Source organism: Miniopterus natalensis, chromosome 2, assembly GCF_054644295.1.
Source record: "Miniopterus natalensis isolate mMinNat1 chromosome 2, mMinNat1.hap1, whole genome shotgun sequence".
Lineage (NCBI taxonomy): Eukaryota > Metazoa > Chordata > Mammalia > Chiroptera > Miniopteridae > Miniopterus > Miniopterus natalensis.
Window position 1 is genome coordinate 151,587,962 of NC_142082.1, and position 19,482 is coordinate 151,607,443.

General features: G+C 41.4%; 1 protein-coding gene across 2 annotated transcripts in view; it reads right to left on the bottom strand.

Moving 5' to 3' along the window:
• The window catches only part of FGD4 (FYVE, RhoGEF and PH domain containing 4), an 83,992-nt gene extending 66,019 nt beyond the window's left edge, over positions 1-17,973 (bottom strand). For both annotated transcript variants that reach the window (XM_016201445.2, XM_016201444.2), the window contains exon 1: positions 17,612-17,973. In XM_016201445.2, the coding sequence (XP_016056931.2) occupies positions 17,612-17,759 (148 nt within the window). In that variant the 5' untranslated portion in view covers positions 17,760-17,973. The remainder of the gene's footprint in view (positions 1-17,611) is intronic.
• Between the last annotated feature and the right edge of the window lie 1,509 nt (positions 17,974-19,482).

Here is a 19,482-nt window from a genome sequence, read left to right on the forward strand (position 1 = left end):
GACTGGGGCTGGGACTGGCTTGGTCAGTGTGTTCTGCTGAGCCTGGGTTTGGTGTTATTTAAGAGACCCAGCTCCTTCCAGAATCCCTGTGTTGAGAAGAGAGCTGGAGGTAGCTCACCCACCCCCAACCTGCACTGAGCGAGGTTCCCCTTTTGGCTACATTCACCTAAGTATGTTGGTCAAGATTACAGAAGGCTCTTGCTATTTAAAGCATAAAAATTACTCTGTATCTGCAGCCATGACTAGAGCAGAAGGTGGGAGCAGAGAAAAACCACAATCAATTACACGTTTCTTTTCACTTCCTTGCAAAGGGTGGTTCGAGTTGACAAAACATCTTGAGTTGGAGGAGATTCATAGCTTCTGTGCTTTATCTGATACATAGTTTCTAATTTACAACACCCCTTTCTGAGTTTATCCAAACACCCAATGTTACTACTGCGCTGGGGATGAGAAATGTCCCTGAGAAGCTGCCCATCCATACGATCAAGTAATTGCTAAGTTTTGAAGTCGTCACACTTTTTACCAGAGCCTAAGATTCATTACAGTTTTAAGCTTTGATATCAATAAATATTCCACAAAGATCTCTATGTATATTATTGTGCAGATGGGCGTGATAACTGTTAAATTTCCCTGACATAATCATCTGTATCAAAAGGGCACAGCTCAGACGCTAAGCACAAGAGCACCTACGAACCCCCGGAAGCACATCATCTGGCGGTTTTCGTGCTAACTGCACTAGTTATTGTATATTATTAAGCACTAAATATACCCCTACTGAAATTTTAACATTCTTCAGGGCACCTCAGTCATATAACTATCATATAACTAAATCCTGGCTTCTCCATTTACTAGCTGGGTGATTGACTTAACTTATACTTCAATTTCCTCATCTATAAATAATTCATAGGATTCATAATAGTACCCCCCATAAGGCTGTTATGAGGATTATGATTTAATTGTGAAAGTACTAGAATAGCAGTAGGCACATGGTAAGTGCTATATAACTATTTGCTATTATTATTATCTGTATGGCACTCCATCCTCTACCATGCCAGCACAGCGGATCAGGGGAGCAGATCCTTAGTCTCTCCTCCCTCCAGCCTCCTAAGGCCCTTACCTCTTTGCCTCCCGTCTGCTAATATTTGCCCTCACCACTGCCTAAATTTTGATTTACTGCCACCCAGCACTTGCTCTTGCTACCTTATTTTCCCAGTACCTGCAATTTGCTCTAGTGCCCAATCCCTCCACTTTCAGGGATTCCTAATAGGTCATTTCAGATAAATTTTAACCAAATGATTCTTTTGCAAAGTAATATAATAATTCATTATTTACAAGTGTATAGCCTGGTACATCAACCATGAATCCCTTATTCACTAAAGATGATAACAGCATTAGTAATGATAAAATCATGTCTGACATTTGGAGAATTTACTGAAGACAATTTTAACCCCAAATGATTTAATCATACTCTTCACTCTTCACCCAGGATTGCAACTGTGTGTTCTGGATCCATACACTTGTTTCATTTTTCCTCCATTCGATATTTCTTCATTTGATATTAATCACAATTGCTGGTTTTGGCAACAAATCGCTTTCTGAAAAGCACACTTAAATATGCTTATAACCACTTAAAGAAACTTGGTGTTTAACCTTAATAGCTCTCATCTTTAAGCCACCAAAATACAAACTCCTCTGTAAGCACTGAGAATATCTAATGGTCAACTGCAAAGAGAGTAATAAAACCTATCCAGCATCGAACTTATTCCACTCTTTGTTTTTTCTTTTTGTCTCTACTTAAATGTATTGACTGATCACTCCCTAATTAGAAGTGCCAGGTACTCTGTTAATTACTGGGACAGAAGAACAAATAAGACATAATCCTTACAGTCACGTAATTCATGGTTTAACGGGGGAAAGAGATGTACAGTTCCATAGATATCTGGAACACCCGCCTCGCCCCCATCCCCTGGCTAACTATGGTCAGGAAGCAACTGCACCAGTCCATGCCTGGGAGCAGAACCTGCACGGTGGCTGAGGGTGAAGAGGGGGGATGGCTGTGGACATGCTGAGGAGAAAACAGGTGGGGGACGGGCTGAAGGCGGAGGACCGGAGAGGAGTCAAGGGTGGTCCTTACTTAGGCTCCTGCCTAATGTGACATGGAAACAGCGCCTTTCACTATAAGTAAGAAAGCAAGAAGAACACAGCTGCGTGTGTTAAGTTTCGGGAGCATGTGAGACTGTCCAGAATGACCAGTCGGTCTGCCCTGACATTCATTAGGTTCAGCCGTCCCTACACACTCCATCTGCTTCATATTTCAATCTCGTTGTTAAAGTTTTCAGACATAGTCCCTTTGATACATTCTTTAAAATATCATTTCACTGCCTTTTAAGGGAGGGGAGAAAAAGCCTATTTGTCGGGTGCCGGGTCAATCGTACAGAGGCTCTGATCCACTTGTTTATTTCTTTTGTTTTGGTCTCAGTAATTATGGGTTAAATCACTTGTCCTTCCTTAATTTTATTAATAGCAGTAACAAATACCAGTTAAGTGACTAGGCTGGAGCACTTACTAAGAGCCTGGAGAACTTTTTTGGGGTGTTCGTCGGTTCCTTCGCGACTATCCAGGATGCGGAGCAGCTTGTTCAAGAGCCCACGCCACGTGCCCTGGGCAGCTCTTCCCAAGGGTGTTCTAAGAAATGCTTCGACAGCAACAACATCCTTCATCTGCCCCATCCACTTCCCCAGACCCCTCAACCAACCATAATTCTATATGAAATATTTGTGACTTGACAAATTTATGGCTTTAGCGTGTATACTCATGATGCCAGTGGGCATATTAGAGGCTGTGAAAAGCCCGACAGTAGAAAAACCTGTTTAACTCTGAGCCCAGTGTGTGTCTAGGAAAACTTTCCACTACATATTATGTACAAGTAAACATCCCATGGAGCTAGTATGGCTGAAACACATTTGGGAAAAGTTGCCCCAGGGAATCCTTCCCATGTCTTGTCAGCTATTGCCTTGGCTATTTCCCATATCCACGGCTGACACCTACTCCTAACATCCCCCATAATCATCTTGGTTGCCCTCACGATCCCGGCTCTCAAATTATGAACTGAAACTCTAACCTGCCCTGGGTTTCTGATCGTAAGCCTCCTGCCCCCAGCTTCGAGGCTGCACAATCCCACAATGAGCTGACCATAAAAGTGCACCAGGGGCAGGGGCCCAAGCTCTGCTCATGGAGTCTATGACTGGAGTAGCTCTCGGCTTAAAAGAATCAGGTGAAATCACATCCTGTAATTCTGCCAGTCCACTTTCTCTCCACTCTCTTCACCTCCCTCCTCCTCTCAGCTGCAAAATCCACAGCCTAGCATACTTGTATGCCTCAACTTAGTAACACAGGAAAACCTCCAAAGGGGCTTTTTCTTAAAGTGGTTATAAATGGGGATGTAAAGTATTGTACTAATTAACAATGCAGGGAATAGTCATATGTAGAATAATGCAGGCAGCTTTATTTTGTTGAGACAAGTATCCTAAGAATGTTTGTATTTGCTACATTTTGCCAAAGACTCTACATACCATACAAGCATTACAATGATTTTAAATCTAAATGAATTAAAATACTCTTTTGAGGAACTAAATATACTCTGTAAAAGCACATCACTGGCCTTCCATTCTGCAGTCAGAAAGAGATACAACTGTTCCTTTGCCGTGACCTCCCTGTGGGTTTAAACTCCACATCACACAAAAAAGAAAAAAGAAAAAAAGAAAAAAAACCCCACAAAAACTTCATTTGATAAAAAGCTTAGGTTCCTTCTAAAGACTTATAACCCATATAACCAACAAGGTCTTAGAATAAGCTGTGCTCCCACAGTTCTCAAAATGGCCTATTCTCACCTGATTTGACTTGCTCTCCGACCCCGAGAGGGGTTTGTATAAATGCAGTGCAAGGCACAGCTTCAGAATGGGATACATTGATGCTTAGAGACATGCCTTCAGAACATTTATCCTGAAGGTCACAAAAATAGTTACAATCATAACTTGGGAATTCCTAGTGCTTTAAACCTTACACCCTTTACATCAAATGTGTTTGCAAATACTACTACAGTTCTTGCTACTGTTGGCAATAATGGTAGTGATAAAATATAACAATTTGTTTATTCTGCACCAAGTATGCAGTACATAAAGTACTTTGCATTGTTTCACTTGTTCCTTTCAAGAAGTTTATGAGATAAAGTAAGGCTGGCCTTTTCTTTTTTCTTCTTCTTTTTTTTTAAAGAACAGTTTGTTGTGCCCGGCCAGGTGTGGCTCAGCGGTTGAGCATCGACCTAGGATCCAGGTGATCGGGGTTCGATTCCTGGTCAGGGCACATGCCCGGGTTGCGGGCTGCAGCCGATCAATGACTCTCTCATCATTGATGTTTCTCTCTCTCTCCCTCTCCTTTCCTCTCTCTGAAATCAATAAAGATATTAAAAAAAATTAAAGATATTAAAAAAAAAAAGAAAAACGAATAGTTTGTTGATTCTTAGTGAGAGAGGAAGGGAGAGGGAAAGAGAGAGAAACATTGATGTGCGAGTGCAACATTGATCGGCTTCCTAATGCATGCCCCCTACCAAGGATCAAGCCACAACCTGGGCATGTGCCCTGACTGGGAAGGTAACTGGAAACTTCCTCGTGCACAGGATGACACTCAACCAACTGAGCCACACCAGCTAGGGCAGGGCTGGTATTTTTATGTGCATTATAAAGATGAGTAAATTGAGGTGGTGTTAAGTGACAAGGCTGATGTTAGATGCTATATTTACAAATAGTTTTTAAGTACCTCTGTACAGGGACACTAGCGCATACTCCTTTGGCTTTCACTCAGCAGGTAATCAACTGATTACATCTCTGTTATATTACAGCTATTTGCCCTGAGACTGTGCCTTTATATAAGCCAATACTGTGCAGCCAGGAGCTTTACAATACCCAACACATTCAAAAAAAAAAAAAATCCAATTTAAGAAATACGAGAGATCCAAGATAGCAACAGAGTAGGTGAAAGTTACACTCATCTCCTCCCAGGACCAAACTGGAATTACAACTAAAATATAGAAAAATCAACCTGAATAACCAACTGAAGAGTAGCTGAACAGAAGTTTTATAACCAAGGATTTACAGAAGCCACATTGAGACAGACAGGAAGGACAGAGATGCAAAAAGGGCTGGCCCGTACCCACAAGGCATGGCTGACAATCCGGACGGACAGCTCAGCTGCAAAGGTTCCCCCTGAAGAGCATGGGGTTGAGACCAGACAACCAGAGCTGGGAAGAGGCGCTCACATAACATCTGGCTGTGAAAATCAGTGGGAATTCTGTCCTCCAAGGAGATACAGAAGTTTGCTAGAAACCCAGGCACCCTCTTAAAGGGCCAACACACAAAATCTCATTCGCAGTCACTCATCCTGAGCTCTGGAGAAGGGAGGGCAACTTGGAGTGGAACAGAGTCCTGTGAAGAGAGATTGGTTTTGTGGCGACGGGGAGAGAGCTGAAGGGATAGTTGCCAGGGTCCCCAAGCTGATTCCTTCTCCCAAACTACAGACACCATCTTGAGTGAAGGACTCCCCTCCATATGATATCAGCCTGGAGGAATGCAACAGCCCCATCCTTTCAACTCCCTGTCACCATGCCCTGAGGAGCACACAACCGACGGAAGAGTCAGCTGCTGCCTGGGCCCAAGGTATAGAGGTCCCGGGAATATCAGAGAGTAAGTTGTGTGGCTGTGGTGGTAGTGGTGGGGCATTCCCGCCCCCTTCACACCAGTCTAACCGGCACAACCTCTTCCAGAGAAATCCCCTAGCCCCACCTTACTGAGCTCAGGCACTGTAGGCAGAATCCAGGACAGACTGAACTGTGTGGCTATAAGACAGGGAACATTTTTTCCCCATATGCCTGACAGGTGCAGAGCCCTTCCTTCACACAGCTAAATCTTGGTCTGTTTGGGCCTGATAAAATCTTCTGGCCTCACCGTAACAACTCCCTGAGACCCTGCCCCACCACAAAGGTCTGAGGGCGCAAGGTGGGTGGCAGCTAACCTTGTTACATACCATGGGACTTCTGCTGAGTGGACTGAGACCCAGCACGGGCACTACGTTTGAATCTGTAACAGTCTGGTGGACACCACTCGCCCCTACCTGGTGGCTCACTGAGAACCTACCTCATGCAACTCCTGTACTGCCAGAGGCTCTTTCAGTGACTAAACCTAACAGGAAGCCAGCAGGCTAAGGCAGGCAGAGGGAAACTGGGGATGGCTTTGGCCTTTTGCTGACCTGCCCCCGGGCTAGGTGCTGGTGGAAGCCAGCCTTGGTGTGCAGCTTGGCCCTTCCTATTCATATCCAGGCCAAACAGAGGCAGTCACAGACTGTGGATGGCTTTGTAGCTCCAAAGAGGTTGCCTAAAGCCAGTCACAGGCAGTGACTGACACTGACCTGCACCAGAGTCCCTCCCAAGAGGGCCCAGAACCAACATACCCAGTGGCAAGTTTCAGACAGCCTCAGAGCAGGGTACAATTAGTTGCTTAAGAGGGAAGTCCAAAGGGAGATCTCGGTAGGCACAAGACCCGGCTGAGGCAAATGCTGCCTTGTGTGGTCAGTTCCAACACAGTAGCTCATACACTGTGGTCGGGGCTGATCCTCATAGTCAACCAGCATGAAGGTCTACCCCATATATGGCCAGGTCAACAGCAATCAAGGCACAACTATAATAGGAGGGCCCACATAACTCACACAAGGGACATTCCTGGAGCACCCAGTGCAGGTGATCAAGGAGACTGCACCACTGGGTCCCACAAGATACCTAATGCATAAGGCCATCCTACCAAAACACATACCTAATACACAGAAACAAACACAAAGAGGCAACCAAAATGGGAGACAAAGAAATATGCCCCAGATGAAAGAAGAAATCTCCAGAAAATAAACTAAATGAAATGGAGGTAAGCCATCTACCAGATTTAGAGTTCAAAACAATGGTCATAAGAATGCTCAAGAAACTTGGTGAGAACTTCAACAGCATGAAGGATATAAAAACCATAAAATAGCCAACACCAAAAATGAAGAATGCATTATCTGAAATAAAGACTAGAAGAGAAAGAATAAACACTAGGTTAGATAAAGCAGAGGATCCAATCAGTGATTTTGGAGACAAGGTGGCAGAAAACACCCAATAAAGGCAGCAAAAAGAAAAAAGAATTTTAAGTACAAGGATAGTTTAAGGGGCCACTGGGATAACATGAAGCACAACATCCACATCATAGGGGTTACATAAGGAGAAGAGAGAGAGCAAGCATGAAATATTCTACGTGCTAAAAAGCAATGACCTACAACCAAGACCACTTTATCCAGAAAGGCTATCATTTAAAATTTGAAGGAGAAATAGTTTCCCATACAAGAAAAAGCTAAAGGAGTTCAATACCACCAAACTAGTATTACAAGGAATGTTAAAGGGTCTTCTGCCCTAGCCAGTGCGGCTCAGTTGGTTGGAGTGTCTTCCTGTACACTGAAGGGTCATGGGTTCGATCCCCAGTAGGGCATGTGCTGGAGGCAGTTGATTAATGTTTTTCTCTCACATCAATGTTTCTTTTTCTCTCTCCCTCTCCCTTCCTCTCTCTCTAGAATCAATGAAAAACATTTCATCAGGTGAGGATTAAAAAATATAATAATAATAAAGGGTCTTCTTTAAGAAGAAGAAAGAAAAAAGAAATACAGTTATAAAAAATAAAAAGGCAATAAATATGTATCTATCAATCATCACTTTAAATGTAAATGGATTAAAAGCTCCAATCAAAAGACATAGAGTAAATGAATAGATAAGAAAACAACACTCATATATATTGTCCAAAGAGACCCACCTCACAACAAAAGACACACACAGACTAAAAGTAAAGGGATGGAAAAAGGTATTTCATGCAAATGTAAATTAAAAATAAAAAGCTGGGGTAGCAATACTTATATCAGACAAGATAGACTTTAAAACAAAGGCGATAGCCCAGCCGATTTGGCTCAGTGGTTAGAAAGTCAGCCCATGAACTGAAGGGTCCTGGGTTTGATTCCGGCCAAGGGCATGTACCTTGGTTGTAGGCTCAATACCTGGCCCTGGTCGGGCATGTATGGGAGGCAACCAATCAATGTGTCTTTCTCACATCGATGTTTCTCTCTTTCCCTCTCTCCGAAAAAGCAATGGAAAAAATATGTCCTTGGGTGGGATTAAAAACAAACAAACAAATCTATGCTGCATATATACAATGTAATACTACTTGGCCATAAAAAATAAAATCTTATTTGCGACAGCATGGATGGACCTAGAGGGCATTATGCTAAGTGAAATAAGTCAGCCAGAGAAAGACAAACACCGTATCATTTCACCTATATGCAGACTCTAAAGAACAATATAAATGAATGAAAACAACAGAAACAGACTCATCCACAGAGAGAGATTCTTTCCAGAGAGGAGGAGGACTGGGGCACTGGGTGAAAGAGGTGAAGGGATTAAGAACTACAAATTGGCAGTTACAAAACAGTCATGGGTATGTAAAGTACAGCATAGGAAATACAGTCAGCAATATTGAAATTACTATGTTTGGTGCCAGGTTACGGGTACTGGAAATATCAGGGGGAACATTTTGTAAAGTATATGACTGTCTAACTACTGTGCTGTACAGGTGAAGCTAATATAAAATAATATGGAATGTAAACTGTAATTGAAAAATATAAAAAATATTTTAAAGCATAAAAAAAAGGAATAAGAATAGGAATCTTGATTTGGGATAACTATGCAGATTAAGGCAGAGTTCCAGATTTCCTGGCGTTTTCACAGCAATGAACTTCCTACACTCACTTGCTCTTTGGTTTCTCAGATTTCTGATCTTGCTCTTCTGAGGCCAACAAGGCCTCCCCATTAAAGATTCTTAGACATTCTGTGTGGACACCAGTGGGCATATCCACTTAGGTTCACTCCACACTACTCAAGTCCTAGTTAGCTCTGGGCTACATGGCTCTTGCTTCAGCTAGTCTTGACACAGACCTCTTTAAGGAGAGCTCAGAAAAGACCTCATGAAGCACTTTCATATAGATCATACCACATTTCACCTTCAGCACCCACAGAAAGTACGTAGTTCAAGACAGTAAGTTCAGTAAAAGGGGTTAAGCCAGTAAATAGGGGTTAAGTCAGACCAGGGCTTTTGATTCCGTGGTCAGTGCTCTTTCCATTACAACTCATGGCCTTGTTGTCAGGCTTATTTGTGTTTTGCTCTGAAAATGGGCTCATGATCTGGAGCTGTATTTCCAATACTTCTGGGGCTATGAGGGACCACCAGTATTTGCTCCGTTTTGCCAAAGACTCCACCCACCACATACAAGCACAATAGTGATCTTCAATCCAAATTAATGGAAATACTGTTTTGAGAAACTACACATACTCTTTAAATCATTAACAATACTCCAGTTGTCACAAAAACAAGTTTAAGAAATATTTTGAGTTTTTAAATAGAGTCTTAGAATCTGTTCTAGGAAATTAGGACAATAATAAATGTCTTCAGAACGAATCAATCTCTATTCACTTCTAGAATTCTACCAAACCCAGAAATTACAACCTGCCACAAACCTCTAAGAACTGAAGTACATGTCTTCTCCATAGCCAATATGTGCCAACTTTTCCCCCTACTGAAAGACTAGCTATAAGGTGAGTCAGAGATAATAGGAAAAAGCATAAAAATGTATGCAATTCAACAAGCATTTATTTAACACCTTGCAAGGATTCATAGCAGGACCAGTAAGTGCCAGGCACTGTGTAGAACCCGTAAAAGCCTCAATCTGCTCTCAAGTGGAAAGATTACAATGCTCCTCAATGAGGGGACTGCAAACTACAGCCAGTGAGTCCCTCAGTAGGAAGATTAAAACACCTGAACTGGAGGTCTGCAATTCACAGCTCAGGCCAAATTTGGTCTACCACTTATTTTTGTCAATAAAACTGTATTGGAACACAGCTACCTTCATTCTTTTATAGATTGTGTATGCTGCTTTTCACTACATTGGTAGAGTTGAGTAGTTGCAACAGAAACCACATGCCCCACAAAGCCTAAAATATTTATGATCTGGCCCTGTACAGAAAAGGTTTGTAGACCTTGACCTAAATAATCAAGGCAACAAACCATGGAGTGCTATACTATAACACTATTATGATAGCACTATGTTATAATATATTCCTACTATAATTTTCCAGAACCAGTCTTAGTTCCGTGCCCAGCCAGCAATGTGACCTTTGGCAAGTACAATCCTCTAGGTTTCATAGAACCATTGGCAGTATCAAGGCACAGCTGACCTTGGTGTGAATTTGGTAAATTAACAGTGTTATTGGTCTAAATCCCACCTGTGTACCATGCTATTGATTCAGTTGCCTTCCTAATATTTTTAGCAAAAATTCTCTTCTCCACCTGTCTACTGCACGTGAGCCAATAAGTCAATAGGTTGTGCATCCTGGTCAGCGGTTCTCAACCATGATCACCCATGGAGCTTTAAAAAAGAAAACTGTAATACCTGGGCTATTTCCCAGGCCAATGGAATCACCAGCTCTAGGGAGCAGGGCCCAAGTATCACTGTGTTTTAAGGCTTCTCAGGTGATTCCCACGTGCAGTCAAGGCTGAGAACCACCATTCCTGTTATCGTGATAATAGGCTTGGATCAAATTAGTATTTGCAATGGAAGTTGAATGAAAGGAATTCAATAATTTTAAACTGTTAAACTAGAGTTCCTCCAAAATTACATCCTAAACCAGGGATATCATGAAGACTTGGTGAAATTTTAAGAGACAAGATTTAGGCGCACAGCATCAACTCACTCCTGTTAAAAGTCACAGCCAATATACTTGTATGTCAAGTGTGAGGCCCTCTTCACCATGAGGTGGGTAAAGTACGGTTATCTGATTTTAGAATCTACTATTAAAAATAACCTAGACGTCCCCTAGTTTATACGAGAAGCTACCAATTAGGAGCCTTGAGAATTCAAAAGAGGGAGGTGATTTCTGGCTGACAGAGACTATGAGAATCTCTGTTATGAAAGGAGAAACTTCTGAAACAATTAAAAACTTTTACTGACTTCGTAAACCCTGAAAGAAATAAAAACAGATGTAAGAAAAGAACTTGAAGGGCAAGAGATAGTAGTTGTTTTTTTCTAAGAGCTACGGCCCACTTATTTCCTCAAGATGTCTGGTTTATAAATTAACAGAATTTTGGCTTTTTCTCTTCCTTCTACCAACTGCCAAACGATTTTCCACTTACTCACAATAAGTTTATCTGCAGATCCAAAAAGAAGAAGAAAGTCAAACTGGCCAGTGCTTTATACGGCTGGGAAAGAATGTTGCTCAGACCAAACAGAATTGTTTTTAATTATCTTCATCACAAGCAACCAAGAACGGGCTACTGTTTCTCTTCACAAAAGGGACTATCCATGCTTATCCTAAGTGAATCCTCCCCGAACTTGCTGATTTTCATTAATTTTGTGACTGCTTTTCTGGTTTATTTTTCTGAATTTGATTTCTCTAAACCTGATTCCAAGCAGCTAAGGCATCCGAGTCTAACATCCTCTGTACATTTCTGGGAGCTTCCGCCTACGTCATATTGCCAACTTGCAACTACTGGCCCACGTACACCGCTCAGCTCACTGGCCTGCAGCGCACTTTTTTGCAGTTACTGACACTGTTCATGCACTTTTCAAGCTCAGGAAATTTAGCTTCATGGCAATAATGGAGAAGATGAAGAAGTAGGAAACACTCCTTAGGGCCAGCCAGTCCTTCCTTCACTTCAAAAGCTACTTTTCTTTTTTCTTTTTTTTCAAGAGAAACATCACTTGGTTGCCCTTCCATATGTACCCCGACAGGGGACTGAACCCACAACCTAGGTACATGCCCTGACCGGGAATTGAACACTCCACCTTTTGGGGTACAGGATGATGCTCCAGCCAACGGAGGCACACAGGTCTGGGCATTGAAAGCTACTTATTTTAACTGCACCAATTCTATCCCTGTAGTCCATGGCCAGGATCAGCAGGACCAGAAATAAGAAGCAAGGCTACATTTATTGGAAAGTGCATTTTTTTCCCTAGGAGAAAACAGGGTGTATTAGTAAAACTAGAGGTTGAAAGGTCAAAATTTTGACATAATTTATTTATTTTGGACCATGAGAAAGTTATTTAGCCCGGCCGGGCATGGCCCAGCGGTTGAGTGTTGACCTAGGATCCAGGAGATCGGGGTTCGATTCCCGGTCACGGCACATGCCCGGTTGCGGGCTTGATCAATGACTCTCTCATCATTGATGTTTCTATCTCTCTCTCTCTCTCCTTTCCTCTCTCTGAAATCAATAAAGAATTTTTTTTTTTTTTAAAGAAAGTTATTTAACTTCCTAATAAATTAGAGAATTTTTTACTGCTCTAGTCATAGGCATGTAGATGTAGACCTCTGAATGCTTTTATTCGATGTGGCAATTTTAAAAAATACATCTGAAAAAGTAGGTGGCTTTCTAAAAAGGGCTGGGTGCCAGTCTTTACTCCATCCCAACCCTCCTTTTCACATTGATACTCTCTCCTTTAAGACAAGTATCAGTATAAATCCATTTTACCAAAACTTTAATATTTAACATCTTACAAAGTCAGATATTTGCTCTCCTTACTCCCTGCTGTGTAATCTGACCAGCAGGCCTCGTATTTTTCCCCCTGGCTAGATTCTAGACCAGGAGCACAATAGCACTGTGTGTTCAGCTTCCAACAGTGTGGAGGATTGTTTCAGTCATACAGAACTTAAAAAACAAATACTGCATCTAGCTTATGTATTATTTCCTATATTTTTTTTCTGGCTGACAGAGGAAGGAAGTTAGGGAGAAAAATAAGCCAATTCATCAAAGAGAACCACTTTTCTAATTCTGAGTTTTAAAACTGCATTACATCAAGTCATGTTTGGTTAGGTCTCATAGGATTGCTCCTACAAAGAAAAAGTTTAACTATCTTATTCATTCACTGAAAAAGTCAATCTTATGACTCCCTGCCTTAAAATCCTTTAAATAGGACTGCAAACTCCAAGGAAAACAACTCTAATTTTCATAAAGGAACCTTCGCCATCAGGCATCAACTTACCTTCAAATCCACCTACTCACAGCTCTGCACCCCTCATGCTCTATCCACATTCCAATCTTCTCCATTCCTGGGGCACGTTATACTTTTTCGTGTCTCTCTGAATGTTTTTGCATATGTTGGTTCCCTTAGCTTGATGGTCTTTCTTTAAACACATTGAGTTCCAATGTCACCTTTTTGAAGGACATTTTCTTGAATCATATAAAGGGTCAGTCGCTCCCCCTTTTCTATTCTCCAAACATGTATTACATACCTCTTCTACGACATGTGTCATGCATAGTCACTGCTTCTAGATGTCTATGGTAGAAACAAACTAACACATCCTTTGACGCAGGAATATTAAAAGTTTTTAGGACTGAGTCTGGTGAATACAGATATATTTTCTGTCTCTAAGCATGTCAATACTCAAACCAGAAGTCATGTGATCTAATATGTCATCATTATTGTTCAGCTCAAGGGTATTATCATAGAGCAAACAATAATTCACAAAATTTAACTCTTGGTTATAGATTTTTAAATGCAGGTCAACTTCTAATTATCCAGTTGAATTTAGAAAGAAATTGCATGTGTATAAATATATAAGTAATTCTCACACTTTAATTTATGCCCGGGTTTTCTACCCCTTCAAATCAAGCTTTACAAGAACTATTAAAGGAAACATTACTAAATTGTTACATTTTATACTTCTTCTTTCTTTTCCCACCTCTCCAGGGGAGGTCAGAGTTAAATGCCTTATATGCAAGGGGGAAAAAATAAGAAAAACATGTATACTCTCAATACATAGCAAAACATCTTAAATCATTTTTCTTCATCTTGCCACAATTTCTTCCATGCAGACAATCTGTTCCCCAAATTTCTTGGTCTCACACTCCAAAAATCCATCTGTTTTCTTCTTTTCCAACAGAGCCCCATAATTCTCAATCCAAATAATTTCTTTTTTTTTAATTTATTAACTTGAGAAAAAGGGGGGGAGAGGGAGAGAGAGAGAGATTTGTTGTTCTACTTATTTGTGCATTCACTGGTTGCTTCTTGTATGAGCCCTGACTGGAGACTGCACCCCCAACCTTGGTATATCGGGACAATGCTCTAACCAACTGGGCTACCCAGCCAGGGCCCAAACCATTTCTAGGGCCAAACCACTTCTTGAGCTCATCGGTAGACTCCAGTCTTCTTACCCTCTCTCCTTAGGCTCAGTTCCTTATCATTGTGATCAACTTGGCTTCTCAGGCCAATGGGAAGAAACTCATTACTCAGATTCTGCTCAACAAGGGAGACCAGAAAGTAGTAAGCAGAATATTTACTCTTTAAAAGATAATTCAGGAGAAGAAACAGAGAACCCTATGAATATTTATAATGAACTTATCTTATATTCCTGCTCATTTAGCTTTAAATTTGCAAACAGGAAAGGTCTATGAATATTAGAAATGTATTCATTCATTCAGCAAATATTAATGAAATACCCAGTATATATCAGTCCCCAGTTTAGACCCTAGAGATATAGCAGTAAACCACACAACAACAAACAAGCATTTCTATAACATGCTAGATGTTATAAAGTGCTATACGGAAAATAAAGCTGAGTAAAGGAGATAGATGGTGCTGTTGGGTGAGGGGCTGCTATTATTTGTAAAGAGTTCAAGGAAAGCTTCCCTGGGCAGATGACAGTTAAGTAGAGATACGAAGGGAGTGAGGCACACAGATATTTGGAGGATTAGCATTCCCAGCAAAGGATAAAACTACAGAAATCCTAACAGGAGCTTAGTCGATGTGTTCACGGGGAAAGAGGGCAACACAGATACAAGTGAATGAGCTGGGAGGAGCGTGTCCGGCATTGAGGTCGGGAGTTCACAGGTCAGGACAGGCAGGGCCTTGCCTATCGTTGGGAGGACAGATGCTTTTCCTTGGATGGAGGTGGAATCCACTGCAGGCTGGTGAGCAGAGGAGAGACAAGGATCTGTTTTCCATTTTTAAGGGAGCACTCAGGCTGCTGGGTAGAGACTTCAGAAGGCCAAAGGTAGATAAGACGCTACTGAAATAACCCAAGGAAAAGTTGTGTGTGGCTAGAACCAGGGTAGGAGTAGTGGAGGCATTAAGATAATGGCCAGTTTGATATCTCTTAAAGCAGGATTTACCAACAGATTTACTGTGTGTAAGAAAAAAGATTCAAGTAAGACTAAGGTGTTTGGCCTAAGCATAAATAAATGTTATATAATGACATGCAGATGAATGAGCCCATGGCAAGTAAATGTTGTTATTTTTTCTTTAGATTTTTAAAAAAATCTTGTCTGTATTCATTCTCTAAAAAGGGAAACCAGTCGTTTTCCCTGGGCCAGGTTTTCATAATCACCATGTAGAATGACCAACCTCCATGATGAACACTATTTTTCTCATCAAAGGTGTTTTACTTTTGCCTGTTTCAACATAGGACCAACCAACTACAGGCCCTGGGTTAGCTGGAGGAAAGCCACCTTAGAAGAGTCTGATCTAAGGACGGCTCACCAGGTACTGTGGAAGGGGGTCAGTGAGACAACATTGAAATCAGGGTGAAGACCTTTAAAAATATGTTTCAGACCCATAAAAATTAGCTCCCTGTTTTATAAAGAAGAAAGAGCACAGCGAATAAAGATGATAGATCAGATGGAGATAGGGATGGATAGGTCTAAGAGCACCTAGGAAAAGGCCATTTTATTTTCGGAATGAATGTTGTCCTAATGTCTAAGGAGAGTTGGTCAAATTTAAATCTTAATTTTGGATGATAATTTAAATTACATATAGTTTGGAAACATTTCAGAGACAATAATATCATTCTGCAAAGACAGAACAGTACTTCCTATTGAGTCATCCATCGCAATCTATTTTTCACTGTTCAGTTTTCGTGTGAGTTTGCCTACAAGCATAGGTTTTAGAGAGGAATCTTCAAGTCGTTAAAAAAAGCTAAAGCTTCTACAAACTTTTATAAAACTTTTACACATGTGTACAAAATATGTATATTTAAAATTTTTTCTAAGGCCATAAAAGAACCCAGTCATGTGGGCAGGAAGTACTCACTACAGTACTGTCTTCTCAGATTAAAAACCTTCAGAAGCGACTTCTGAAGCCACATCTTTGCAGCAGCGGTCACTCTGTACAGGGAGCTGTGTACAATTGCAGAAAATTCTAGTAGCAATTCACCCTTCCGCTGAGAGCTGCCTTCCAAGAGGGAATATTAATTCTCTCTCAGCATCCCTGACTGTTTGAAGATGGAATGAAAAGGGACAGGAGCTGTTTCAGGGAACAAAAGAACCTGACTCATGGAGAAAGTATGGAGAAGTACTTCCCTTTTACCACATTAAAAGATGCTCATATTTAGAGTGCAGTGATGAACCACGGAGAGATCGTGTAAACCTTGGAGCTTATGCAAGAATGGTGGAACCCCTGGCAAAGGAATCGAGACTCCTGCCTGGATGACGGAGGAAGCCAGGGAGGCATGGACAGGGCTGCTCAATCTCTAGCCCAGGCTAGAGCCTGGGACGAGAGCCAGCCCAGACCACGCAGCTGCAGGCTGCAGTGCAGTGACCAACCCCACCCTCGGGCTTCCACACAAAGTATAAGCCCCTCTGAGGCCGAGAGAGGGAAAGTGACACCACAAGCAAGAGACTCTCGGTAAATCTATACACTGCCTGTTCCAAGCTCAGTTCATTTTGTTTAGCAGTGTGGACATTCTTCAGGAAGGTTTGTTGCATCCATGCAGAAACGATGGGAAAACAGTTACACAAAACAAACCCATTTCAGTTTTTAAAAATATTTTTAGCAGAGATTTCCTGTCACATGATTCCATTTCTACCACACAGTAGCATTTCATTCCTCTTTTAAAAAGAATCAATTTCTCATTAATAGACTGTAGAATATTGGAGGAAAAAACAGTTAAATTGTTAATACCACTAACAATTTAACAAATCCATGCCGGTGCTACAATGTTATCTCACAAGGAAAAACAAGTCACGCCCACTCCCCTGAACTTTGCTAAAACAAGGAGATCGCGACTTTTTTGTTTATGTTTGAACAGAACAGTGCTCCAAGCAGTGGAACTAGAAAAAGATTAGTGGTAAACATTTCTTAGCTTTGTGTAACACCAGAAACAGAAGGAAAAACGAACACTTGCCTCTTTCTCTGCGTTCCTCCTTTCAATGACTGAACTTTCAAACTTTTCTCAATGTTGCTAAAAGAATGAGTCAGAGGAACAGACGACTAAACACATTTGTATTTCACAAGCCCAAAAGAAGCCTCCTGGAAGAGCCAACCCCCACGAACACAGAACATACTTTTAATGCTGAAGTTGAAAAATAACGTGAACCTTATTCTTAACTTTAAAACAAACCAAACTGCCACTGTGATGTCCCTCAGCATGCTGACTTAAAAACTGACCCACACATCTGAAGGGGGGGGGAACCAAGAGAAAGATACACTAGAAAATGAAACTACTTACCTTGGTCAGTGGACATGATTTCATATATATTGATTATTAGCCTACTCTGGTTTGACAAGAAAATATTTGGCTTCACTCTTTTAAAGTTCATGTGATAGAATCTCACTCCTGGCTTTGAAGCCGCTGGTAGACTGGAGATCACACACATCAGCCAGGAGCTCTGACCGGAGCACTTTGTACTTCAAGGCATTCTCAGACCTCGCAGCTCTCAGACACCCTCATGCATAATATGACACACCTCCCAGAGGAAGGGCTGCTGCAGTGTTTCATGAGACCAAGTATACGAGGAGGGAAAGAATGCTATTTATTACAGCAAAATAAACAACAACGGAGGCACACGGAAGCTTCAAATACACTAAAAATACATTTGGGAATAGGATGGTTTAGAAACTAATTCCTTAACCATTAGTAATGGTCTAAAAAAGCAGGCATGAAAATTGTTTTGTTTCCACTGTAACTGGGTACAAAGGTTACATATTCAGGATTCATAGGCTTAAGATGTTACAGTGTCATTTTGTGTGATCTCAAATGTTATTTTACTACTTCTGACTTTCCATTTTAGCACAGCTCATGGATCTTAGTGAATCAATACTGCGCAGAGTTGAATAAATACTTCTCGTGACATTTCCTAAGGAAACCAAGGTCCATATGTTATTGCAGAACACTGTTTAACTGGTGAGATATTTATTATTCCTTTTGTTGTTGTTGTTAATCTTTACCTGAGGATATTATTTCCATTGATTTTTTTCTTAAAATATATCTTTATTGATTTCAGAGAGAGGAAAGGAGAGGGAGAGAGAGAGATAGAAACATCAATGATGAGAGAGTCATTGATCGAGCCCACAACCCGGGCATGTGCCCTGACCAGGATCGAACCCCGATCACCTGGATCTCAGGTTGACGCTCAACTGCTGAGCCACACCTGGCTGGGCTCCATTGATTTTTAGAGAGAGTGGAAAGGAGGAAGGGAGGGAGAGGAAGGGAGACACATCAATTTGTTGCCTCCCACAGGAACCCCGACTGGGGCAGAGATTGAACCTGCAACCCCGGTATGTGCCCTTGACTAGGAATCAAAACCTCGACCCTTTGGTGTGTGGGCCGATGCTCCAACCACTGAGCAACACCTGCCAGGGCTATTAATCCTTTGTGTATATCTTGTAAGCTTATATCATTTAACCAGTACCTTAAAATTTTCTCATAGCCATAAAAATTAGAAAAATGTCAATTAAAATATTTATAAAATCACAGTGAAGTAACTCAGGTATAGACATCACCCTAGTGTTTTAAAATGAACTCTCTACTCTCCTCGGTGTGACCAATGCAGCGCTTCTCACACTGCAGTGTGCTGTGCATCAGGTCACTTGGATGGCATTGTAACATACATTGCCTGGTCCCAGCTCCCCCGGAATTTGTATTTCTCACAAGCTCCCAGGGGTCCCTGACCCTGCTGATCCAGGACTGTATTTCAAGGACCACATAGGAGAACCACTGCGGCAGAGATTTGCTTGTGTGAAGTGGTGAACTTACTCACTGATGGCCTAAAGCTCTGGCTCAACTGCCCCTGTTTAGGAACTGCTTAATGTCAGGACAAGAGGACAAGGCTGAGGGTGAGGTATGGGAGGGACTTATGTATACATTCAAATGGGGTGCACAGTTACTTTTACCTGCTCATCAGGAAATGGGGTTATCAACTCGACAATTTATTATTTTATTTTTCAGTTGCAGTATACATTCAGTATTATTTTATATTAGTTTCAGGTGTACAGAATAGTGGTTAGACAATCATATAGTTTACAAAGTGATCCCCCCGATATTTCCAGTACCCACCTGGTGACATACATAGTCATTATAATATTATTGACTATATTCCC